The sequence below is a fragment of the Carassius gibelio genome, chromosome A16 (genome assembly GCF_023724105.1).
Source record: "Carassius gibelio isolate Cgi1373 ecotype wild population from Czech Republic chromosome A16, carGib1.2-hapl.c, whole genome shotgun sequence".
Taxonomy (NCBI): Eukaryota; Metazoa; Chordata; class Actinopteri; order Cypriniformes; family Cyprinidae; genus Carassius; species Carassius gibelio.
The window spans coordinates 25760058-25782638 of NC_068386.1; the positions used below are offsets into that span (position 1 = coordinate 25760058).

General features: G+C 38.5%; 1 protein-coding gene across 1 annotated transcript in view; it reads right to left on the bottom strand.

Annotated features, from left to right (window-relative positions):
- LOC128030923 (ADAMTS-like protein 4) overlaps positions 1-22581 on the bottom strand; it is a 51219-nt gene that overhangs the window by 22430 nt on the left and 6208 nt on the right. Inside the window, exon 5 of the mRNA XM_052619013.1 lies at positions 5224-5326. Coding sequence (XP_052474973.1) covers positions 5224-5326 — 103 coding nt within the window. The remainder of the gene's footprint in view (positions 1-5223; positions 5327-22581) is intronic.

The following is a 22581-nucleotide window of genomic DNA, read 5'->3' on the forward strand; positions in this document are numbered from 1 at the left end:
AGCTCCCATAGGAAAAATATTCACCTTTATTTTGCTCCAAACCCACAGAACTTTCTGTCTTTTATGGAAGAAAAAAGAAATTCTGAAGACGTTATGCACTAAATATGATACAGTAGGTTTAAAGGGTTAATTGAAGGCCTCAACATGATCAAAACTTTGCTGTTAAACCTGTCACACAATCTGCTCCATGCCTTCTGTTGCCTGACTGATAGTTTAGACTTTTTGTTTTAAAGTAAAAGGACTTTTAGTCTAATTGCACAAATGTCCGGCTTCAGCTCTTGCTTCACGTCTTTTTGTCAAGTAAACATAAGAATGTCTGATATTTCTATCATTTTATGTAAGCATTTGCTATACTGTAAAAAAAACATCTAATTGATTTACATTACAAGCATCAGAATTTCATTTATATGAGCAATAAAAAAAGGCAATACAATACATAATCAACGGATGATTCAGAAGACAAAAAGTGGTCAATTAATGTATGAAGTCTTCTTCTTAGGTAATCTGATACTCTTCAGTTTGGAACAAACTGAAATTTAAGTTGCTACTAACTAACAAGCTCCCCTCCAGTGAAGCAGATTCATCAGTTTTGTGAAAGAATCAGTCAAATTGGTTCTGACAACTGATTCAGTATAATACTGTAATAATTTTGTTTCTGTATTGGCGATTCCTCTCAAGAACTCTTTTTTGAACGTGCCAAAGAGATTTAAAATAAATTACTTTTTGGTCTGTTCACCATTTTCTGTGAATAACAAAATCTTGGTCTGTTCCTCAAACATCAGATGGGTTTGGAACAACACAAGGGCAAGCAAATTAACATTTTCAATGAACTTTTAAAAAAAAAGTCCTTTAAAAACCCTCTAGCACACTGAGAACAAGCCAAATTATACACAGAACTGCACAGCAGCACCATGCAGTAACAATTACTGCACACACACACGATCACATAATGATCTTTAGCGTAGAGCCAGCCAGAAAATGATCTCTCAGGGACGACGAAACAAAAGCATGCTCACCATACAGCCAAACCCCCAGAGCCCTGTCCAACAATAGCTCACATAGCTGCTGGAACCTACAACCCTTTTACTCCTAATAAGTCGGAGCACATTTTAATACCTCCTCCACCAGCAAAACACACACAGTCCCAGTGTCGCCTTGTCACACCGAGGCCTCTTTCGCAACTGCTCATGGCCTGAATACCCCTGAGGGCTTTTGTTTTCATTTCATTTCTACATAAAAGCAGATTTAGAAGCAAATATAAACAGAGGGGTGAATGAGCGCCAAGTCTCTTTCATTACAGTGTAACTGAATTCTTGCAGTGAACTCTTCCTGATCCTGAACCCTGTAGGATATCTGCACTGTCCCATACTCAACTGACCCCTGCTTAGCCCTGTCCGATACAGAACTATGTCTGATTCTGATCCCTGTGCAATAATGCACTCGACCTGCTAAAAAATGTTACAGCTTTAGGGCATGCATTTGACTCACACCTATTGACACACTTACCCTTAAACCGTAAAACACTGTTTCACTGTCACACCTACATCTCTGTTCTAGCTTGTGCTCTCCCAAGCCATTAGGAAGGGTGTATTGGCCCTCGCCATGCTACACGATCTCTTCAGAGTGAATCACTTGTGCTCAGGCATTCCTTCTTTATAAGTCACTTTGGATAAAAGTATTTGCTAAATGAATAAATCACTATCAGTTTAATGACACTATAACAAACACTACATCTGCAGTTCAAAGCAAACACTCTCCAGTCATGTACACAAAAACAAAATGTGCCAAACCTTATATCTGCACTGTACTGTATATCATTTCACTTTCTTATTGAAACAATCTGGCACCCTATGCATTATAAATAAGGTTTGGAGTGATAACATGCAATCAATACTCAATTCTTTCTCATTCTGTAAATCTGAAATGATTTACTGGATAAGACTCGGAGCAGGAGGGAGATCATAAATACAATCAGAACCTTGAAGAGAAAAAGCTCAGTGATAAAAGATCCACTCCTATAGACACAAACAATATGTCAGCTTCAACAACACATTAGCAGCAGTTCATCAAAAAAAAAAAAAAAAAAAAACTTCAAACAGGATTCAGTGATCTAAACTCAAGACTCAAGACTCGAGGTTCTAACTGAAGAATCTAAAGACAAGACTGAAGTCCTTCACTAAACTAAACTAAACTAAATTAACCTCAACTTAACTAAACTAAAAACTAAAGTAACCTCAACTAAACTAAACTAAAAACTAAAATAAAGTAACCTCAACTTAACTAAACTAAACGTATCTAAAGTAACCTCAACTAAACTAAATTAAACTGAAGTAACCTCAACTTAACTAAACTAAAAACTAAACTAAATGTATCTAAGGTAACCTCAACTGAACTAAACTAAACTGAAGTAACCTTAACTAAACTAAACTAAACTAAAGTAATCTTAACTAAAGTTTTAAACCTCAAATCTTATGATTCAATGTTCTAAACTCAAAAATCAAGAATATAAACTCAAGATTTAAGATTCTAAACTGAAGAGTCATGATTCTACTCAGTATTTCTACTCAGTATTTAAAATTCTATATATTATAGTAGATATTCAAGTGTCTAAATCCGGTATTCTAAATTCTAAATTCAAAATTTTAGGTCCTACACTCAAGATTTAAGATTCTAATCTCAAGATTTTAAACTCAAGGTTCAAGTGTCTAAACTTAGTATTGATGATTCTAAATATAAAATCAGGATTCTAAACTGTCAAGTGTCTATTCACAATTCAAAATTCAAGGTTCTGTAAAGATTTAAAGATTCAAAAAAATCTAAATATTCTACAATCAGTATTTAAAATCCAAGATTTTAAACAAAATTTATGTTTTAAACTTAGATATTCAAGTGTCTAAACCCGGTATTCTAAATTCTACATTTTAGGTTCTTCACTCAAGATTTAAGTTTCTAAACTCAAGATTTTAAACTCAAGATTCAATATCGTAAATTCAAGATTCAAGTGTCTAAACTCAATATTGATTATTCTAAACCCAAAATCAAGATTACTAAATATAAATTTCTAAACTCAAGATTTAACATTCAAGTGTCTAAACACAGTATTTTATTCACTATTCCAAATTCAAGGTTCTATGCTTAAGACTCAAGATTTTAAACTGAGGAGTAAAGATTCAAGATTCTAAACTCAAGATTAAACTCTGGATTGTAAATTCAATATTCAAGTGTCTATATATTCGTTCAGCATTCTCTTTTCTAAATGGAAGGTTCTACACTCAAGATTTGAAGTTTTAAACTGAGCAATCAAGATTTTAAACTCAAGATGAGGGTTTTCAGTTCGAGATTCAAGTGTCCAAACTCAGTATTTAAAATTCAAGGCTAACTTCAAAATTGCAGGTTCCACACTCTAAACATGATTCTACTGTAGATCTCCTGCTCAGTAATTAAGAATGTAAATTTAAGGTTTGAAACTCAAGAATCGAGATTTTGTACTTAGTATTAAAGATGTCAGACATCTAAAGTGAAGATTTAAGGTCCTGTCCTGAAGATTTGTGGTCGTGTCTATGGCCATCTGTCAGAGAGGGGTATATCTGTTGTAGGCCAGACGGCTTCCTCCCCTCAACAGTAGATTGGGTGTCACTTTGGTTACGTCTGTCCTCACTTCCCCCTTTTTCAAGCCTCTCACTTACTATTCAGGCCTTTCTTCCTCCGGTCAAGTCTTTCTCTTCTCATTCATAGACCCTTTCATCCCATCCATCCATCCATCCATCCCGAACAGCAGCATTTTTCATTCGGTTGCTATGACTCCCTAACCTCTGTCCTCTCTGACTCCGCCCCCCTCATCCGATTTCCCCACTATAAGTCCCTCTTTTCCTTTCCCTCGTCTCTCTGTATTCTTGATTTATAGTGGTGGTCTGGTACGTGTGCTCCATCTCAGTGACTTTTATAACGGCCCGTCACACATTCCTGTTTTTTAACTCTGTGTTTCTCTTTAACTTCTGTTTCTGTATCCTCTTCTGTCACGAAGAGTCTTTGCTTGTACAGTAATACCCATGACCCCTGCGGTCACCCTCCTCCTCTCTTCATTCATTCTACATCTACTTTTGTCTTCTTATGGCTCAGGTCATTTACAGCCTCTCAAAAACGCCTTTACTCTTGCTTATCTGCAGCTCTGAGCTTTCTTAGAATCACTAACCATTTAAGGCCGTGCCGGTCTAAAAGGAATCCGTGCACATTTTTCACATTTTCTACGCTGATTGTGAAGGAAATGGCATGACTTGTTGAACATAGCTGAAAATATTCATCCAACATAATTAAATTATTTATTTTTTATAATATGGAATAAAAATGCAAATAGTTGATATTTAATCAACATTTTTCTCAACTTCCAAACCATCTTGGAACATTCTTTTTTTCTGTTTAGTTTTTTTATGCAAACCACAAGACTGCTTTTGTAATAAAACAAAAAAGAAAAAGGCATTATTGGGACAGACTTTGTGTCTGAAGCACAGCTACACGACCTTCTAAATGTTTGGGGTTTCCTCTTTGGGAAGAAATTCATACTTTTATTCAGAAAGGATGCATTAAATTTATCAAAAGTGACAGTAAAGACATTTTGAATATGTCTATTTAAAATAAATTATGTTCAAAGTTCTAAAAAAACTGCATATTATTCTGATTTCTGAAGATCATGTGACACTGAAGACTGGAGGAATGATGCTGAAAATACAGCAGAGCATCACAGAAATACATTACATTTAACAGAGATTCACATAAAAAAAAGCTGTTTTAAAATAAAACTTTTTTTTACTATATTTACTGTATTTTTGATTAAATAAATACAGCCTCGGTGAGCAGACGAGACTTCTCTAAACACATCAAAAAATGTTACCAACCCCAAACTTTTAAACTGTAGTGTAAAGTTCGGTGCCATAAAAAGTTGTCTAAATACACAGCACACTATCTTTTGGAATAGGTTCATATGTTTAATAAACAGATAAAAACAAATTGCAAACTAACGCATGCAGTCTGATCATGAAAAACTAAGTGAAAAGAGGTCAATGGGAAATGTTATGAGAGTAGATGTCGAGTACACTCAATTATTAGACAATAAACTCCAAATGCTGCTCCACAATGGCAGAGGGGTAAGTAACAGGGTAATATTCCACCACACCTCTGTTATTGCTTCTTTTTTCCATGAACACCCCTTCAATTTCCGTTTCTAACCTTCTGTGAAAGGCTCCCAGTCATACACGCGGCCCATAAACTCTTGATGGTTGAACGCTGCACACTGCTCAGCCCTGGAGCTTACTGGAGCACCTGGACATGCCTACAGAGAGAGAGAGAGAGAGAGAGTTATAGTATCTCACTTCGACAAGCATGACAGTGTGTGTGTGTGTGTGTGTGTGTTTATGCTTTGGGTTGGCCTGTGACAGAGAGTGAAACATTAGCTACCATATGGAAATAATGGTGAACCTGGAAACACTCAGATAAATCTCCAGAGGGAGAGACAGGCAGAGGCCAAGAGTCAGAACAAGACAAGAGCCCTAAGAAGACGACTCAAAGTGACACACGTTTTAAAGGAATGAAAAACTAGTGTTGGGAATTTTTCAGTTTTTCAGAAAATGTTCCCGTTTTTAAACTAAAAAAAAAAAAAAGGGAAGTTTTTCAGGATAAAAATGACAAGCTTGAAAGAATTAATAGATTTCCATTCTTTCTTCTAAATTATTTCCAGAACCTTTTACTCTATAAAGTTACTGTGTATCATTTGATATACACATTTCTAATGTCTCTAAATGATCAACATGATCAGAACTTTGCTGTTAAACCTGTTTCACACACAATCTACTCCATGGCTTCTGTCGTCTGATTGATTTACTTTTTTTATCAATTAAAAGGTCTAACTGTACAAACTTCCAGCTTTACTGACTTTCATAAAGTAAAGGTCAGAATAAGGTCAGTAATATCTCCAGATGAACTCTTTCTGGACTGGAGCAGCTCAGCTTTACTTGATTCTCCATCAATCATGTTTTAGAGTCTCAAATCTGATCCTCAGGATCTTTTGAGGAGCGTTTGTTTCCAGAAGCTTTACTTTCACTGTTCCTCAGCGGAGGAATGATCTTCACATCTCACATATTCTGAGGAGCCTTGAGTTCTTCAGCTCTCAATCACTGCATTATGTGTTTGCATCATTTACATCTCATCTCATCTTACTTGGCCACATAAATATCAGCATCTGCAGCGAATTGCATATTTATTTCTCAGTTTGGTCCTCTGAATAAAACTGCAACTGTTGATGCATCAAATATAATACAAAACAAAAACACATGCATCTCTCTCTCTCTCTCTACAGGTTCAATAAACGGTTTTAGAAATTTCAATTTCAGACTATTATGTGACATGAGAGGCTTTACGGTGTAAAGAAACCAGAATGGTTAAGTGGAAATGTTACCAGAATCAATAAATTCCTTGCAATCCCCAAACCGCAGATAGAACGGGACATCAGGATAGAAACATATGGCATCATAAATCAGACCTATATCAGCTTCAAGAGCACAGACCACAGCTATGTTTGGAGCAGATGCTCAAGATCTTCCACGTGTTGCTTCTCGATGCCAATGACATCATGAAACACTGCTTATTTTCTCTTGCTTTTTCCTCTTCCTGTCTTGACCATGATAGGAAGCTCCCACAGAGGGAGAGATGAAGCAGAGAGATGTCACAGTAATGGGGGTGAAATGAAAGAGTCACAGGGTCATCGAGGAGTCATTACATCTCACAGACCACCACACACACCGTCATTAATGACTCATTAATGCACAGCAAACACACTGCGGCTCTCCACAAACCAGCCCTAAATATTTACAACACGTCTGAGTGTGTTTGCTCAGGAAAAATTCTGCTCTGTTTATTCTAGAGGTTTAGTGCTCATTCTTGTGTTCGCTGATTTACTTGAATCCATTTGTGGTTTGGGTGCTTATGGCAAAATTTTACAATGCTAAGATGCATACGTTTAATTAGGCTGCATCGATGGTGACGAATATTTACAGTATAAACATTGGGTTACACATTATTTCGATAGTCCACTTTAGACATTCTACTAACATCAAGTTACTTTCCAACTACATGTCAACTAGCAGTTAGTAGAGTATTAGTAGATTATCTGCTTAATATCTTCTAACTTCTAACTTTCTTTGTCAACTTACTGTAAATTAATACTAACCCTAGACCTACCCTAACAGTCCACTCTGAGAGTTAGCAGACATGTAGTTGACATGTAGTTACAAAGTTACTTATAGTTAGAAGAATGGGCTATCGAAATAAAGTTTTTGAAATCTCCTGAATGGTTTAAAAACATTAGAATTTATGATTGTTAAGAACAAATATATAAAGAGTAGACAATAATTAAAACTAAAATGTGTTTATCAAGTCAAGTCAAGTCTGCTTTATTGTCAATTCTTCCACATGTACAGTACATACATACAGAGAATCGAAACTGTGTTACTCTCAGACCCCCCGGTGCACACAGATAACATTAACATTAAAGCCTAAAAATCTAGATCAAATATACAACTATACAATAAAGGAATGTAAAAAAAAGACATATAATAAAATTAAAAATAAAGTTAAATAAAGCAGTGCAAGGCAAATGGCAGATAGAGTGCAAATCAGTGAAGTGAACAACAGTGCAGATAAAAGTTTTTTTAGTGCAAAAACAAAAGCTCATTAAGTCTGATTAAAGTGGTACAGGGCTCAAGAGCAGTTATTTTATTTAACTGACTTATGAGGTAGTGGAATGATGCCAGTTCCATGGAGAATGAGGTAGTGAGCAGACCAATGTTGCACAAAGTGACTGGTGCATGCCATCGTATATTAGTGGGGAGGGGTTCATAGTTCAGAAGAGGGGGGGGGGGGGGGGGGCAAGTTCGGGAGAGAGTACACCTTTCTGACAGCCTGGTGGATGAAGCTCTCCTTCAGGCAGCAGACTGAAGAAGCTGTGTGATGGGTGGGTGGGATCACCTGTGATGTAGAGGGCTTTGCGAGTGAGACGGGTTCTGTAAATGTGCTGGAGGGAGGGGAGAGAGACACCAATGATCTTCTCAGTGCTCTCACTATGCGTTTCAGAGTGTTTCGGCAGGACGCGTTGCAGGCTCCATACCACACAGTGATGCAGCTTGAGAGGATGCTCTCGATGGTGCCTCTGTAGAAGGTTTACATGATGGGGGGTGGGGCTCTGGCTCTCCTCAGTTTGCGGAGGAAGTAGAGACGCTGTTGTGATTTCTTGGCCAGTGCTGCTGTGTTTTCAGTCCAGGAGAGGTCCTCTGTGATGTGCACACCCAGGAACTTGGTGCTGCTCACCCTCTCCACAGTCGCACCATTGATGGTCAGAGGAACGTGCTGAGTGTGTGCTCTCCTGAAGTCTACAACAAGCTCCTTTGTCTTCTCCAAGTTCAGAGAGAGATTGTTGTCACTGCACCATCCGGCCAGGTGGCTTACCTCGCTCCTGTAGTTTGTCTCATCTTTGTTGCTAATGAGACCCACCACAGTTGTGTCATCCGCAAACTTGATGAAGAGGTTGGAGCTGTGTGACGGTGTGCAGTCATGGGTCAGCAGAGTGAAGAGGAGGGGGCTCAGCACACATCCTTGGGGGGCCCCAGTGTTCTGCGTGATGGTGCTGGATGTGTTGCTGCCAACCCGTACTGCCTGAGGTCTTCCCGTCAGAAAGTCCAACAGCCAGTTGCACAGCGAAGTGTTGAGCCCCAGCTGGACCAATTTGTAAATGAGCTGTTGAGGGATGATTGTGTTGAATGCTGAACTGAAGTCTATGAACAGCATTCTGACATATGAGTCCTTTTTGTCCAGATGTGTGTTAGTGCTGAGTGGACGGCAGTGGCGATGGCATCATTGGTCGACCGGTTGTAACGATATGCAAACTGGAAGGGGTCCAGGGAGGGGGGGGGGGGGGGGGGTCAGACTTGATGTGGTGCATGACTAGCTGTTCAAAGCACTTCATGAGAATGGGAGTAAGTAAACAGGATGGTAGTCATTGAAGCAGGATGGAGATGGCTTCTTTGGAACTGGAATGGTGTTGGTAGATTTGAAACATGTGGGATCAACAGCCTGACTCAGTGAGATGTTGGAAGTGGGAATGTGGAAGTCATGGCCTAATGGTTAGATGGTTGGACTCCCAATCGAAGGGTTGTGGGTTCTAGTCTCGGGCCGGACAGAATTGTGGGTGGGGGTAGTGCATGAACAGTTCTCTCTCCACCTTCAATACCATGACTTAGGTGCCCTTGAGCAAGGCATCGAACCCCCAACTGCTCCCCGAGCGCCGCAGCATAAATGGCTGCCCACTGCTCTGGGTGTGTGCTCACAGTGTGTGTGTGTGTTTGTTCACTGCTCTGTGTGTGTGCATTTCGGATGGGTTAAATGCAGAGCACAAATTCTGAGTATGGGTCACCATACTTGGCTGAATGTCACAAAAAAAAAAAACAAAAAAAAAAAAAAAATTGTTGAAAATGTCTGTGAAGACATCAGTGAGTTCTGCTGCCTCTCAGTCTCTCAGGCACGGAGCTTTGCGTGCATTGATCCTGCTGAAGGATCTTCTCACTCTGTCTGGGGTCAGTGTCATCACCTGGTCGCCGGAAGGAGGTGGAGTCTTCTGTGCAGTGGTGCTCAAAGTGAGTGAAGAAGGTGTTCAGCTCATTCACCAGAGAGATGTTGTTGTCACAGGTTCGTGGTGGGGGCTTGTAGTTCGTAATGGTCTGTATCCCCTGCCACAGGTTCCTAGTGTCTCTGCTGTCACTGAATTGATGGGCTATCCTCCTGGAGTGCTGTCTCTTAGCCTCTCTGATGCTGCGGGACAGGTTGGCCCTGGCTGTTCTCAGGCCCACCTCATCTCCAGCTCTGAAGGCAGCGTTACGCATCTTCAGGAGTCTGTAGACCTCCCCTGTCATCCATGGCTTCTGGTTGGCCCGGACAATGATGGTTTTTGTGACCGTTACATCATCAATACACTTGTTGATGTAGGCAGTCACAGTCTCTGAGTACTCCTGGAGGTCAGTGGTGTTATTGCATGTGGCAGCCTGTTTAAACATGTCCCAGTCAGTTTTGTTGAAGCAGTGTTGAAGAACCTCTGATGATTTTTCTGGCCACACTTTAATCTGTTTGTGAACTGGTTTGGCGACTTTAATGAGCGGTCTGTATGCAGGCATTAGCATAACAGTGATGTGGACTGAAGCTCCGAGGTGGGGGAGGGGGAGGACTTTGTAAGCTCCTCTCTGTGTGGTGTAAACAAAGTCCAAAATGTTATTACCTCGTGTTGGAAAGTTAATGTGTTGGTGTATTTTTGGAAACAAACTCTTTAGGTCAGCATGGTTGAAATCCCCAGCTATGATGAGAAAAGCATCGGGGTATGCTGTTTGCTGCTCACTGATGTGCTGGTACAGTTCATTAAGTGCGTCGTTCCTGTTGCTGATGATGTTGAACGGGGTAATGTACACCGAAATGAGCAGTATAGCAGTATATTCCCCTCGGCAGATAGAACCAGGGGTGAGCAGTGTTTGCAGATCACAACAGTAGTGCGGTACCACGCGTCATTGATGTAAACACAAAGCCCGCCGACGCAGGTTTTTCCTCCCGCGATGAGAGCTCTGTCTGCTCGATAGCACGTCAACTGATCGAACTGAATAGCGCAGTCTGGAAATAATTGTAAAAATGCGGTTCTGCCGACATCGAGAAGAAACTCGCGACTGTATACGTGCTTACAGACAGGTAGATGACGACGTGCAAAAACACTGCGACTCACAAGACAAAAAACATGAAAACACCGTTCTGTCGGGACAGAGAGAAGCCGCTGCATGTGGACGCGCCGCCATCTTGGTAGCTAGTTTCCAAAGGAACAAAATTCCATAACTAAAATAAACTAAAAACTACATTTAAGTAAAATTAAATTTAGAAAATAAATAAACAATAACATTCAAAATAGTAAATTAACAGTGAAGATATTTAGTAAAATTTTTGTGCCGTTCAAGAAAGCCTACAGAAAAGTTAACTTAATTAAGTTAAAGATTTATAGATAATAAATAAATAAATAAATAAATCTGAGCAGTAACAAATAAATACAGTCAATAGGATTTGTGAGATCAACCCAAAGCAGGATTTTACTAGCGAGGAGAGCTGAAGGGCGACACAGCGCTGATATCTAGCTGAAAAGCACCAGTCAAAGAGTTCAGAAGAGCTCCTGTAATGAAGCAGAGCATCTACTGGAACTCAAGCTGAGAGACTGAGAGCTAGTGCTTTACTGCCTGTCCTTAGGCCACATTCACTTCCTCGTTAATACAGCTACTGTCAAAGAGGGGCACACACGGGTCAGACCGCATCTGCACACACACACACACACACACACACAAATGAACAGCTCCATAGGATCTTATTACCAGGAGAAGCAAGCTCAGTGGGAAATCAGGGAGTAGTGCTCTCTCTCTCTCTCTCTCTCTCACATACACACACACACACACGCACACACACACACACACACACACACACACACACACACACAAACACACGTTTGTTTTGCTATCTCAGTGAGGAGATTGCATAGACTTTCACTGACTTTCAGGTTATTGATATTTTCTATCAGCTAACACAAACCCTACCTCTAAACTTTACATCAAAATCATCTTCTGGCAGATTTATTAGCCTTTTTAAACTAGTGAGGACCAGTCAAATGTCTTCTTCATTATTAGGTTATCATGATCTCTTTACTATATAAGTGAGGACATGTGGTCCTTAGTATAGCTAAAGCAGTATACACACACACACACACACAAATGAATGTATGGCTGGCTCAGATGCATCCATGGCAAGAGCTCAAGATTTTCTCACACATGTTCTGAACAGTAACAACACAACAGCTGCCACACACACACACACACACACACACTTTCTCCACATGCATATGTTCTCTTTCTCTCTGAATACCTCATTCTTTTGTATTACTCTGTGTCCAGCTGACAAAAGTAGTCGGTAGCAGTTGTAAACACATTTAATAAAGCAGCATGCTGAAACAAGCACACACAAGAAACTCAAAACACCTGAGCAGACACAGATGAAATGTTGTGTGCTGCTCCATGTGCGTCTGCAAAAGGACAGTTGATGCATAACAGATCCAGAAGCTTTTTCAATCGACTTCAAGATTTTAGGTAAAAATGTATATACGCATAGGTTAATGTAAATATCTTGGGTCATGTACTGGTCACTGTTTCTTTAAACTTTAGCACAACTTTTATTCTCATTTTTAATGTTTAAATCCTGCAGTGTGATTTTAACCTTTTAAAGCCTGTCACTTTCAATGAATCAGAATCAATTTTTAGCAGTTTAGACAGAATATAAAAACAGGTTTGCATGTATTTTTTCTTAGTATCATATTTAATCCATCAGGCTTTTATGACTCATACAGTAGTCAGATACAGTGAGAATATTGAGGAAAAAAACAGCTCAAACTGAGCAAAAATACGCAATTTGGTGCAGATCCTGATATTTATATGATGAAATTCTGCTGCCTGTATTGTAAATCAAAGAGATCAACACATGCTGACATAAAATAATCTCAACATGATTTGAAACAGCTTCAGATGTATAGCATGATATGCACAGAGCTCACAGCTAATGCTGAGGTGTTGATGTTCCCAGGTCATTGTGAAGATTGCTCAGTGTTGGTTAATAACTGGCTTAGGTCAAAAGAGCCCCAAAATCTGACGTTCAATCAGATGTGCAAATGGTGCAGGACAAGTTACACAACACAACAAGTTACACAACAAATCTGAGTTCTTTGAGCGGTAGTACAAATAAGAGCAATATTAATAGTAAAAGGGATGCTTGAGCAAGCAAACACTACTAACTTGATTGCACGTGTTTTCTTTGTGTACAGTATGTGAGAGGGTTTGAGCATGTGGCGTTCATTTGTGCAGCACAGAAAGAATGTGAGCTATACACTTCTGTCTTTGTGTCCAAGTGATGATGTAACAAACATGTGCTTTTAATATGTGGTTTATGATATGCATCTCTGAGTTTGTGTCTGTGTGTTTAAAGGTAATGCACAGTAAATCCTGTGCGGATGTGTGTGTGTGTGTGTGTGTGTGTGTGTGTGTTTGTGTTAAACAAGGTTAGTCTGAGGTAGGAGAAAGTGCACAAGAAAAGAGGAGAGGAGGGAAGGGCAGAACAGCTGTAAAACAGTGGGCCTTTACAAACTCAACCTGAAGAGAATAAACACTGAGAGTTATAAACGAACAAATGTGAACGATATAGACCTCCCTCGAAGACAACATGAGAAAATGGCTGAAGGCTGGGAAATATCTATTACAAACTAATAGAACAATTACTCAGAAACTCAAGTTTATCTAATGTGTTATTTAAAGTAAATAATTTGGGTACACATTTCATGAAGTGCAATGGAAACACAACCGAGTCATTTGTGGAGGTTGGTTTGCACAGGTGATGGACAGCTGTCCAGTTTCAGTCCCTGCTGAGATTTGAGCTCATTTCCTCCCAAATTCCTGATATATTGTCCCATATCAGCATTATGGCCTAAATTATTTAAATCCCCACAAAGGAAACTCTCTCCAACCCTTTAAAACATAGGAATTATGCAGCATCTGTAATGTATTTCAATCTGAAAACAATGCCTTCAGCATGAGGACACTGATTGGATAGGGACACGTCACATGAAATAGACATTTTCAGCTGTTCTTAAAGGACTAGTTCACCCAAAAATACAAATTCGGACATTTACTCACCATCATGTCACACAAACCCTGTATGTCTCAATGCAACACTTAAAGAGATGTTTAACAAAATGTTGATGTTGCTCTTTTTTTCACAAATAGCAACTTAAAGGAATAGTGCAATCATTAATGAACATTTCCAGTAAATGTGCTCTCCCTCAGGTCATCAGTGATGTAGATGAGTTTGTTTCTTCTTCATCAGTTTTGGAGAGATGTGCATCACTTGCTCAGCACTGGATCCTCTGCAGTGAATGGATCTGAAGCCAAAAGCTGTTTGTTTGTAAGAAACGAATCCAAGAGGTTTTCAAACCATTGATACAACAAAACCCAGCCACATATTTGTTTTTGGACTGTAAATGGTGTTTGATCTGTGCAGATTTCTCTCCTGATTCAGACCAGGCTGCTTTTCACTGGAGGACGTGTTATTATGGATTAAACACACAGCTTTTGTCTTCTCCAGATGTTAACTGATGGACTGGAGTGCTGTGGATTATTGTGATGTTTTTATCAGCTGTTTGGACTCTCATTCTGACGGCACCCATTCACTGCAGAGCATCCACTGATGAGACACTGATGCAGTGCTACATTTCTACAAACCTGATGAAGACACAAACTCATCCTAATCTCAGGTGTGAACAATTTTTTTTTTTTAACTACTGTTACTATGCTTTTTAATTAATAATTTAATTAAAACTAGTCTCATTCATAAAGCACAGTTGTTGTTGTTTTTTTTGCATTTCATTACATAAATTGTTGCATGATGAAACATGTCACATTACCACAAGTCATTCCTCATCATGTGACAGTTTGCACAGAGATTTGTTCTGCTTGTGTCTCTAGCAAACAAGGACTTCTGATGAAAAACAGGAGTCGTGAATTTCTGCGAAACAGGGTTTACACAGAACAAAGTCATACAGACTTGTGTTGACACGAATAAACGGTAAGTAAATGATGACATGCATTTTTCAAATTAACAACCAGGATAACATTGCATTATAACAATCACATATTTTCAGATCACGTGATCAAATCACATTTTTTTCAGTCGATTTGTGATGAGTCCTCTCTTTTGTTTCTGAAAGGCCATTGTGAAGAGATTAGGCCTTTGACACAGTAATGTAAATGTTTATTTAGCGAGTGCAGAGCCCACCCTTCGCTCGCTGACTTCACACAGAAAGACCTTTCACTGCTGCCTCTGTCTTTCTTTAGCTCTTCTTTCTCATTCCTGTCTTCTCTTTTTCTTTCCATTTCCTCTCTCAGCAAATCTCTTCCTTCCTTCCTCATCTCTGCTTTATTACTTCACTCCAGGCCTCTCATTCCCTCTGTCTGTTTTTCTGCCCTCTCTATTTCTGGAGGCTGTGTGAGTGTGTGTGTGTGTGTGTGTGTGTGTGTGTGTGTTTTAAACAGTGGCGTCTTTCACTGCACTACAGCGTAACTGTGTCACACCCCCAGAAAGCCCCTTTGCTCCACTCCTCTTATTCACTTCTCCTCCTCTTCTCTCAGTTCCCCACTGCTCACACACACACACACACACACACACACACAACTATAGTTTATCATTCCTCCAAACTGAATGTTGTACACCCAATAACATTTCTCAGATATCTAACCCATAATAAAACACACACAGTCTAGTTAACACATCCAGAACAAGATATTTGGATCATGGAGAACAAAACTGCTTGCAGAACTGAAAGAAACAGAGAAATAGTTTTAGGTGACTCTGTGAATCTGTTCAGAGGTTTTCACCTACAGTGGGTTAGATGCCGTCACATAAGAATGGGTTTTGTTATGAAAAGCACAACATGGGCAGTGGAATGGGGATAAAACACAAGGTCTCAAAATGTGTTTTTAAAGTTGAACAACTTTTAACTTCATTGTTGCTTCATGTGCAAGATGCTGCACAATCACCCCGGTCAAACACGTCCGTGCAGTGCATGTTTACACAGAAAAACTATGGAGAATCAGTGCAGTGCAATGCACAAACATAATATGTAGAATATCTCATATAAATATTGTCAAATATATAATTCACATGGAGTCAATATAACTTTCTCAAGTTAAATGATTATAAAATATTTATATAGTGCTTTCCACAACACACATTGTTTCAAAACAAAACTTTACAGAAAATCCTGAATGTTTATAATATCTTTATATCATGGTATATAGGAAAATTTAGCAGATTAGAGCTGAGTGAGAATAGCGTTTACATTTTACAATGATATAAGCATTCAATCTGTTTTGATTGGCTATTTACTATATTTGATTTAATAGAATTGCTATTCAAAACCCTTTTTGATTTGATATATATATATATATATATATATATATATATATATATATACTGGATGTATGCAGATAAAGTTGGACATACTTAAATATCCACCTTTATATAATGAGCTGGCTGATTATATAGTTACAATAAATAAATAAACAAATAAATTACTATCCACTGGATAAAATATCAAGGTTGACAAAATAATTTAATGATATCATTTTTAAAGACATGCATTAAATGACAGGCATTTTTTCTGGTGTTCCTACATAGCTATTAATACGATCCACTTAAAATAAAAATATCTTTAAATATTTCATCCAATCCCTATCCAATCAGACATATTATGGTAATAACATGGAAAATATCATCGCAATCACAACAAAAAAATCTATGAGGACATGTTTATTGCCCTGCAGGCACAATATGAACTTGTTTTCATAAAAATCTGACAGTGCAGAAACACAGCTTTTTCCTTCTGTCAGGACATTCCTATTTATATTTCTATTTTCTTGAGTCTAATCATAGTTTCATCTATAGAAAGTGTGTATGAGTGAGAGAGATAGCACAGGATGCTCATCCAGTTCTCTCAAGTGTTCAGAAGCTCCTCTTGCAGTCAAAACATGTGAGTTAGTCTTTCTGTGATCATCTCACTGTCCTCTTAACACACACTCCAAACCCTAACCATAAACACACACACACACACACACACACACACACACACACACACACACACACACACTGCTATATATAACCAAACAGCCCTCGAAGAGGCCAATGATAACTTGTCCCAGGTTCCACCTCCATCTGTGACTACAAACCCAAGCACTCAGTTATGTGTTGCTGGAAAACTCATAGCAACCACCATAAAAAAAACTTAAGGAATTAGTAGAAATCTAAGGCAACGGCTGACTGTGTCATGAGACTGATCACTTATTTGTTGCTTGCAAAGAGCTTTTACTCAGCAATTATAATTTAGCTCCATTGTGTTGCATTGCACATCTCACTAGCAGTGAACACAAGGAGTGAGAGATGTTGTAACTACAGCAAGAACAACACCAATGCTGTGTTATGACAGAAACCATTGAGAAATGTTAGCGTCAACGCTTAGGTAAGGGCGAGAGATAAGATATGTTGTAATGCATCTGAAGGAATCCCTTGCCTCAGGGTTTTTTGGCCCATAGACACAACTGCTTCCCTTGAGAAAGAGAAGTGCACTTTAGCAACCTTTAATACAGTACGCTGAATTGTGAGCTGAATGTCATGTTTTCAGATACTTCATTACATGTTAATTTTTAGTTTAAAGGGGGGGTGAAATGCTATTTCATGCATACTGAGTTTTTTACACTGTTAAAGAGTTGGATTCCCATGCTAAACAAGTTTCAAAAATTAAGTTGTACATTTGAAGGAGTATTTCTGTTCCAAAAAAACCTCTTCCGGTTTGTCACAAGTTTCGGAAAGTTTTTTTCGAGTATGGCTCTGTGTGACGTTAGATGGAGCGGAATTTCCTTATATGGGTCCTGAGGCACTTCTGCCGGAAGAGCGCGCGCTCCCGTATAGCAGAGCACTGAGAGCACAACAGACTTCACTGATCAGAGCGAGAGCGTCGCGAAAAGTCACAAAAGAAGTGTGTTTTTGGTTGCCAGGGCAAGACAACCCTGCACAGATTACCAAAGAAAAAACAGCATTAAGGGACCAGTGGATGGAGTTTATTTTTACAGAGCATCAACGGAGTTGTGCAAGTGTTTGTGTTCGTTCCCTGCATTTCGGATTGCGTATCGTTTATTTCTTAAGGATAATGCAGTCCCAATGAAAAAGGGTCACGATCGTGTGTTGGAACCGCATGCGGTGAGTAAAACTGCTTCAAATATCTCTGTGTTGTTAACTTAGCTATCGGCGCGTTAGCACATCAAGTAAACAACATGCAATGTTGGCATCAAACTGCACTTTCCACATGTACAGCTTAAAAACAAAAAAAAAAAAAAAAAGACGACATAAAGTGGAGCTTAGTCATTTTCCAAAACCGCTAAGCAAATATATACAGTTTCAGTACATACCACATAGCATACCGCCTTTGCTGATGCTGCTCTTGTTAAATTTCAGCCTCTGGATCTGTGTCACAGCTTCCAGATGCTCTCAACGCAAAAGCCTACTGGCGCTCGTGATTCTTTAGCTCCGCCCACACGTCACGCCTCTAGGCGCTCGTGTTTTTCCGGGAAAAATCGGTACAGACTATCTTTCTCTTATAAATATAATAAAACTAAAGACTTTTTGGAGTTATGAAGGATGCAGTACTACTCTATAGGTACTCAAGATTAACAGGAGATTGAGTGAAAACGAGCATTTCACCCCCCTTTAAATTTCTATAAAATGCAATTAGCTGAACTTTAGAATGCTTTACTTTGACTAACTTAAGAACATCATTATTTGTAATTTCATAATTACTTCCTATGTCTATTGAAATACGGTTTAAGTGTTACTGCGGAATATACTGACAAACATTTATAATAAAGTGAAATATACTTTAATGGCATCTCTATTCAAACGTGAATTTAATGTAGCCTATTAAATATATTTACAGTTACACATTTATAATGATGTTGCAGTTTGTTAGTCTATGTTGGTCAACAAAGTGTACTTCTTTAAAGCAAGACAAGTTTATTAAAACTTGATTTAAAAATGTAGTTTAAATATAACTTAAACTTAAAACTCACCTTTTAAAAGCGTATTTGAATGTGTTAAGAAAACGTCACTCTTTAGTGCACCTAAGTTGCCTTTTATTTAATTCATATCTGCAAATAAAGATCAGACAATTTTTTTTTTTTTACAAAGGATGAATCATCCAGAAAGACATTTTCTCTTCTCCATTGTGTCTTCTCCTCATGAAACACAAAAGGAGATGTTGAACAGTATGTCAGAGATGCTCTTGTGGATGGGAACCAGAAAGCACCAGAAAATCATGCCATGTTTCAGTGCACATATGAAAATAATAGTGGCTTGGAGTGACATGAGGGTGGGTCAGTGATGACAAAGATGTCATATTGAGTGAATTATACCTTTATTTTTCATACAACCAGCTGAAGATTTCAGATTTCAGCCCTTCACCGAGAGTGACACAAACACTGCTGCGTGTTTGGATGTGTCTGAAGCTTCTAGAAGTGTGTCACTCGTTTCTGCTGTGTGTATCACCACCAACAGCAGGAAGCTGCTTCACCACATCGACTTGAGCACAGTTCAAATATGACTAACTCTGGAGCGGCTCGGAGATGTATAATATAACTACCGCCCAGGCTGATGCTGGAAAGCTGGATTAAAGGGAACTGCGTGATTTATGATTTACAAAGAATCTGGCTCAAGTGAGCGCTCGACAGGGGAGTGAGAACGAGGCTCAGCTCAAATGAACCGACTCGATCTGGAAGACGAGTTGAAGAAAAAGGCTGTTGTTGAGTTTCTGAGAGACGGAGAGATGGATGGAGAACCGGCTCCTGGAATAGGGGGAAATCCATCCCTTTGACATGAAGAACACACTTTGATGAAAAGTCTGAAAATCTTTGGTAATTACTAGTGGAAGCACTTTGACCAGAATGTGGTTAAATCTGGGAAGTTGATGTAAAGCAAAAGAGCTTCTCGAGTGATTTAACATGGGACTTTCCAGAAGGAACATTTAGTCAAAATCAGTGCAAGTGAAACGGTGTCGCTCTAGACCAGCCAGAATTTGTACAGGGACAGTTCAACCAAACTGAAAATGTTCTGTTAATTTCCTCAACCTCGGGTCATCCAAGACCTACTGACCTAGTTTAGTGTAACAGTGCAGAAGATTTTTAGCTGATACCGTGGTCCTTGGTGATTCATGGAATGGAGGTCAGAGAGTAACGGCACTTTCAGTAAAAAAAAAAAGCATAAGCAGGCAAGATAAAATGAATCCCTGTGGCTCCTGGCGATATATAGAGGTCTTATGAAGTGAAATGATCAGTCTGTGCAAGAAACTGAACATTATTTACACCATTCTGACCTGTAATCTAGAGCCTCGGGCAAACGGACCAGAGTTATGTCTGATCCATGAACCAATCATTCTTTTGAACTGGCCAAAATACCAGAGTATATGATCGTCTGATGAATGAAGTGATTCAGCGCTCCAGTTCCTCCAACAGTGAGGAAACGATTATACGCTTTAGACCTCTGCATTCACATCTCTATTGTATAATATAGCAATACTATTGTGTATATCTTCTTTACTGTTCAACTAAAGGAAAACAGTCACCTTCAACTTGAAGGCCTGAGGATGAGTAAATGAGTAAATTTTCATTTTTCAGTGAACTATCCTTTTAAAGCGGGAGTGTGTCATTTCACATGAGATTTCCTTTCTCCAAACTCACACCATTGCTGGCTGAGAGTATAGTCTGAGATCATTCACAAACACATGCGCACTTTCAGCAGCTGAGCTCATTATACAAATGGTAAATATTTGGTATTAGAAAGACTCAAGCGGCCTGAATGAGATTAAACTCTGATTAGCCCATTTACAAAGCCAGTTAAAGGAGCCACACATTTGTAGCATTTCATTTATTTTATTTGCAATAGTCGTTGGGTTTTTCTTTGCATCCCAACAGTCACAATTCGTTTTTTCTTGAGAACTTTCCACCCTCTGTCTGACCCATAAAATGAATCATGCTGTTTTGGCTGCTGACCTCTGTTATGTCTGGCTAACCTCCGTGTCCCAGCTCTTGTTCACTAGAGCGAGACAAGTTAGAAATACTGAAATATAAAATATAACTATCATATGCTAATCAAGCTGTCATAATCACAATGATTTAGGAATTAAATGTTTTTGCATATGATTAAGACTATTTCTACATCAAACTGTGTTATTTGCTGGGTGAAAAAAAAGTGCACTTTACTGTAAACTTAAAATCTTACAAATATAATTTTAAAAACTGTACTTGGAGATAATAGAATATTAATGAAATAAAAAGCCACTTAAGTAACCTAAGAGAGACACTAATGTCTAATAAATGTCAAATAAAAAAGTTTTACTTTAAAGTACATTGTAAAGAATTATGTTTAAATAATCTTTTGTCATGTTTAAGATGTACACTTATTTTGATGTGTCGACTAACATACTAAAGCACGTTAAATCTTAGCTTATAATTTAAACTATAGTGTGTTATTCGATATTGCTTTTAAAGTTAATATATTTGAAATGTGCTAAATTACAACTTTGTCATTACAAACATATTTAAAAACATTATATACAGTAGAAGTTTAGTGTATTTTAGTTTACCACAAGTGCTTGTCAGCACATTCAGGAGTAACATTTTCATTTCAAAGACAAAATAAATCATTATGAATTTGCATATAAAATGTACTTAAGTCCTAATTTAAAAGGCCAAAAAGCACTCTAAAGTTCAGCTAAATGCATTTAATATACATTTAAATGTAAATCCATTTCATATAAATTTAACACATTTTCATTTAATTGCAATTAAAATGCAATTAATTGTCCGAAAACATTATATTCAGATTGCACTTAAGTATATTATTTTAAAGGTCCCCTTCATCGTGATCCCATGTTTTAAACTTTAGTTAGTGTGTAATGTTGTTGTTAGAGTATAAATAATATCTGTAAAATTCTAAAGCTCAAAGTTCAATGCCAAGCGAGATATTTTATTTAACAGAATTCGCCTACAAAAAACGACCCATTTATACCTGCAGTAATTACGTCACTAAAACAGTTTTTTGACTAACCTCCGCCCACATAAATTCACAAAAAGGTGGAGCTTGCCTTGTTGCGCTCCAACGGAGAAGAGGAAGAGCTGTGTTTGTGTTTGTCGCCATGTCGTTGAAAGGCTGTTATTTTCATCTCGGAGTCCAATCATCTTTGTTTGGGCTTCCCAGGGACGCTGTACTTGGAGATTAATGCTTACAATTTATGTTTAACTCGGTTCCCGAAAATTATAATCCAGATGTAAAACTATGTGCAGCACATTTTTCTGAGGACAGCTATCTTCCTCAATCTCAATCAGTTTAATGCCGGATTCACACAAAGATTATTCTTGAAAGATGGAGCAGTTCCCTCTTTGTCTGGAGAAGGTGTTGTTTATGGACCACAACCAGTAAGTGTATTTTATTATTTAAGTTGGTGCGTTTAACAGTTTCTGTAACTTACTACACAAAGGGCAACGCTGTTGTTAGGGCTGTGCAAAAAAACGAATGCTATTTTCATGCACATCTCGTCAGTAAAAACGCTCCTGTGATTATAAGTACATCTCCAGCACATGCTCCTGCACACTTGCTTCTCAAAACTAGTCCAATCGCGTTACCAGGAGGGCAGCCTGTTCTCAGCTGCTGTCGAATCACAACACAGGAACCGCTGGCCCAATCAGAACCTGTTACATATTTCTGAAGGAGGGACTTCATAGAACAAGGAAGTCATCAGCCAGAACACATGTTATAATGCACACTGTAAACACAACCAAAGCCTCAAAAAAGCACGAAAAACGGGACCTTTAAAGTATATTATAA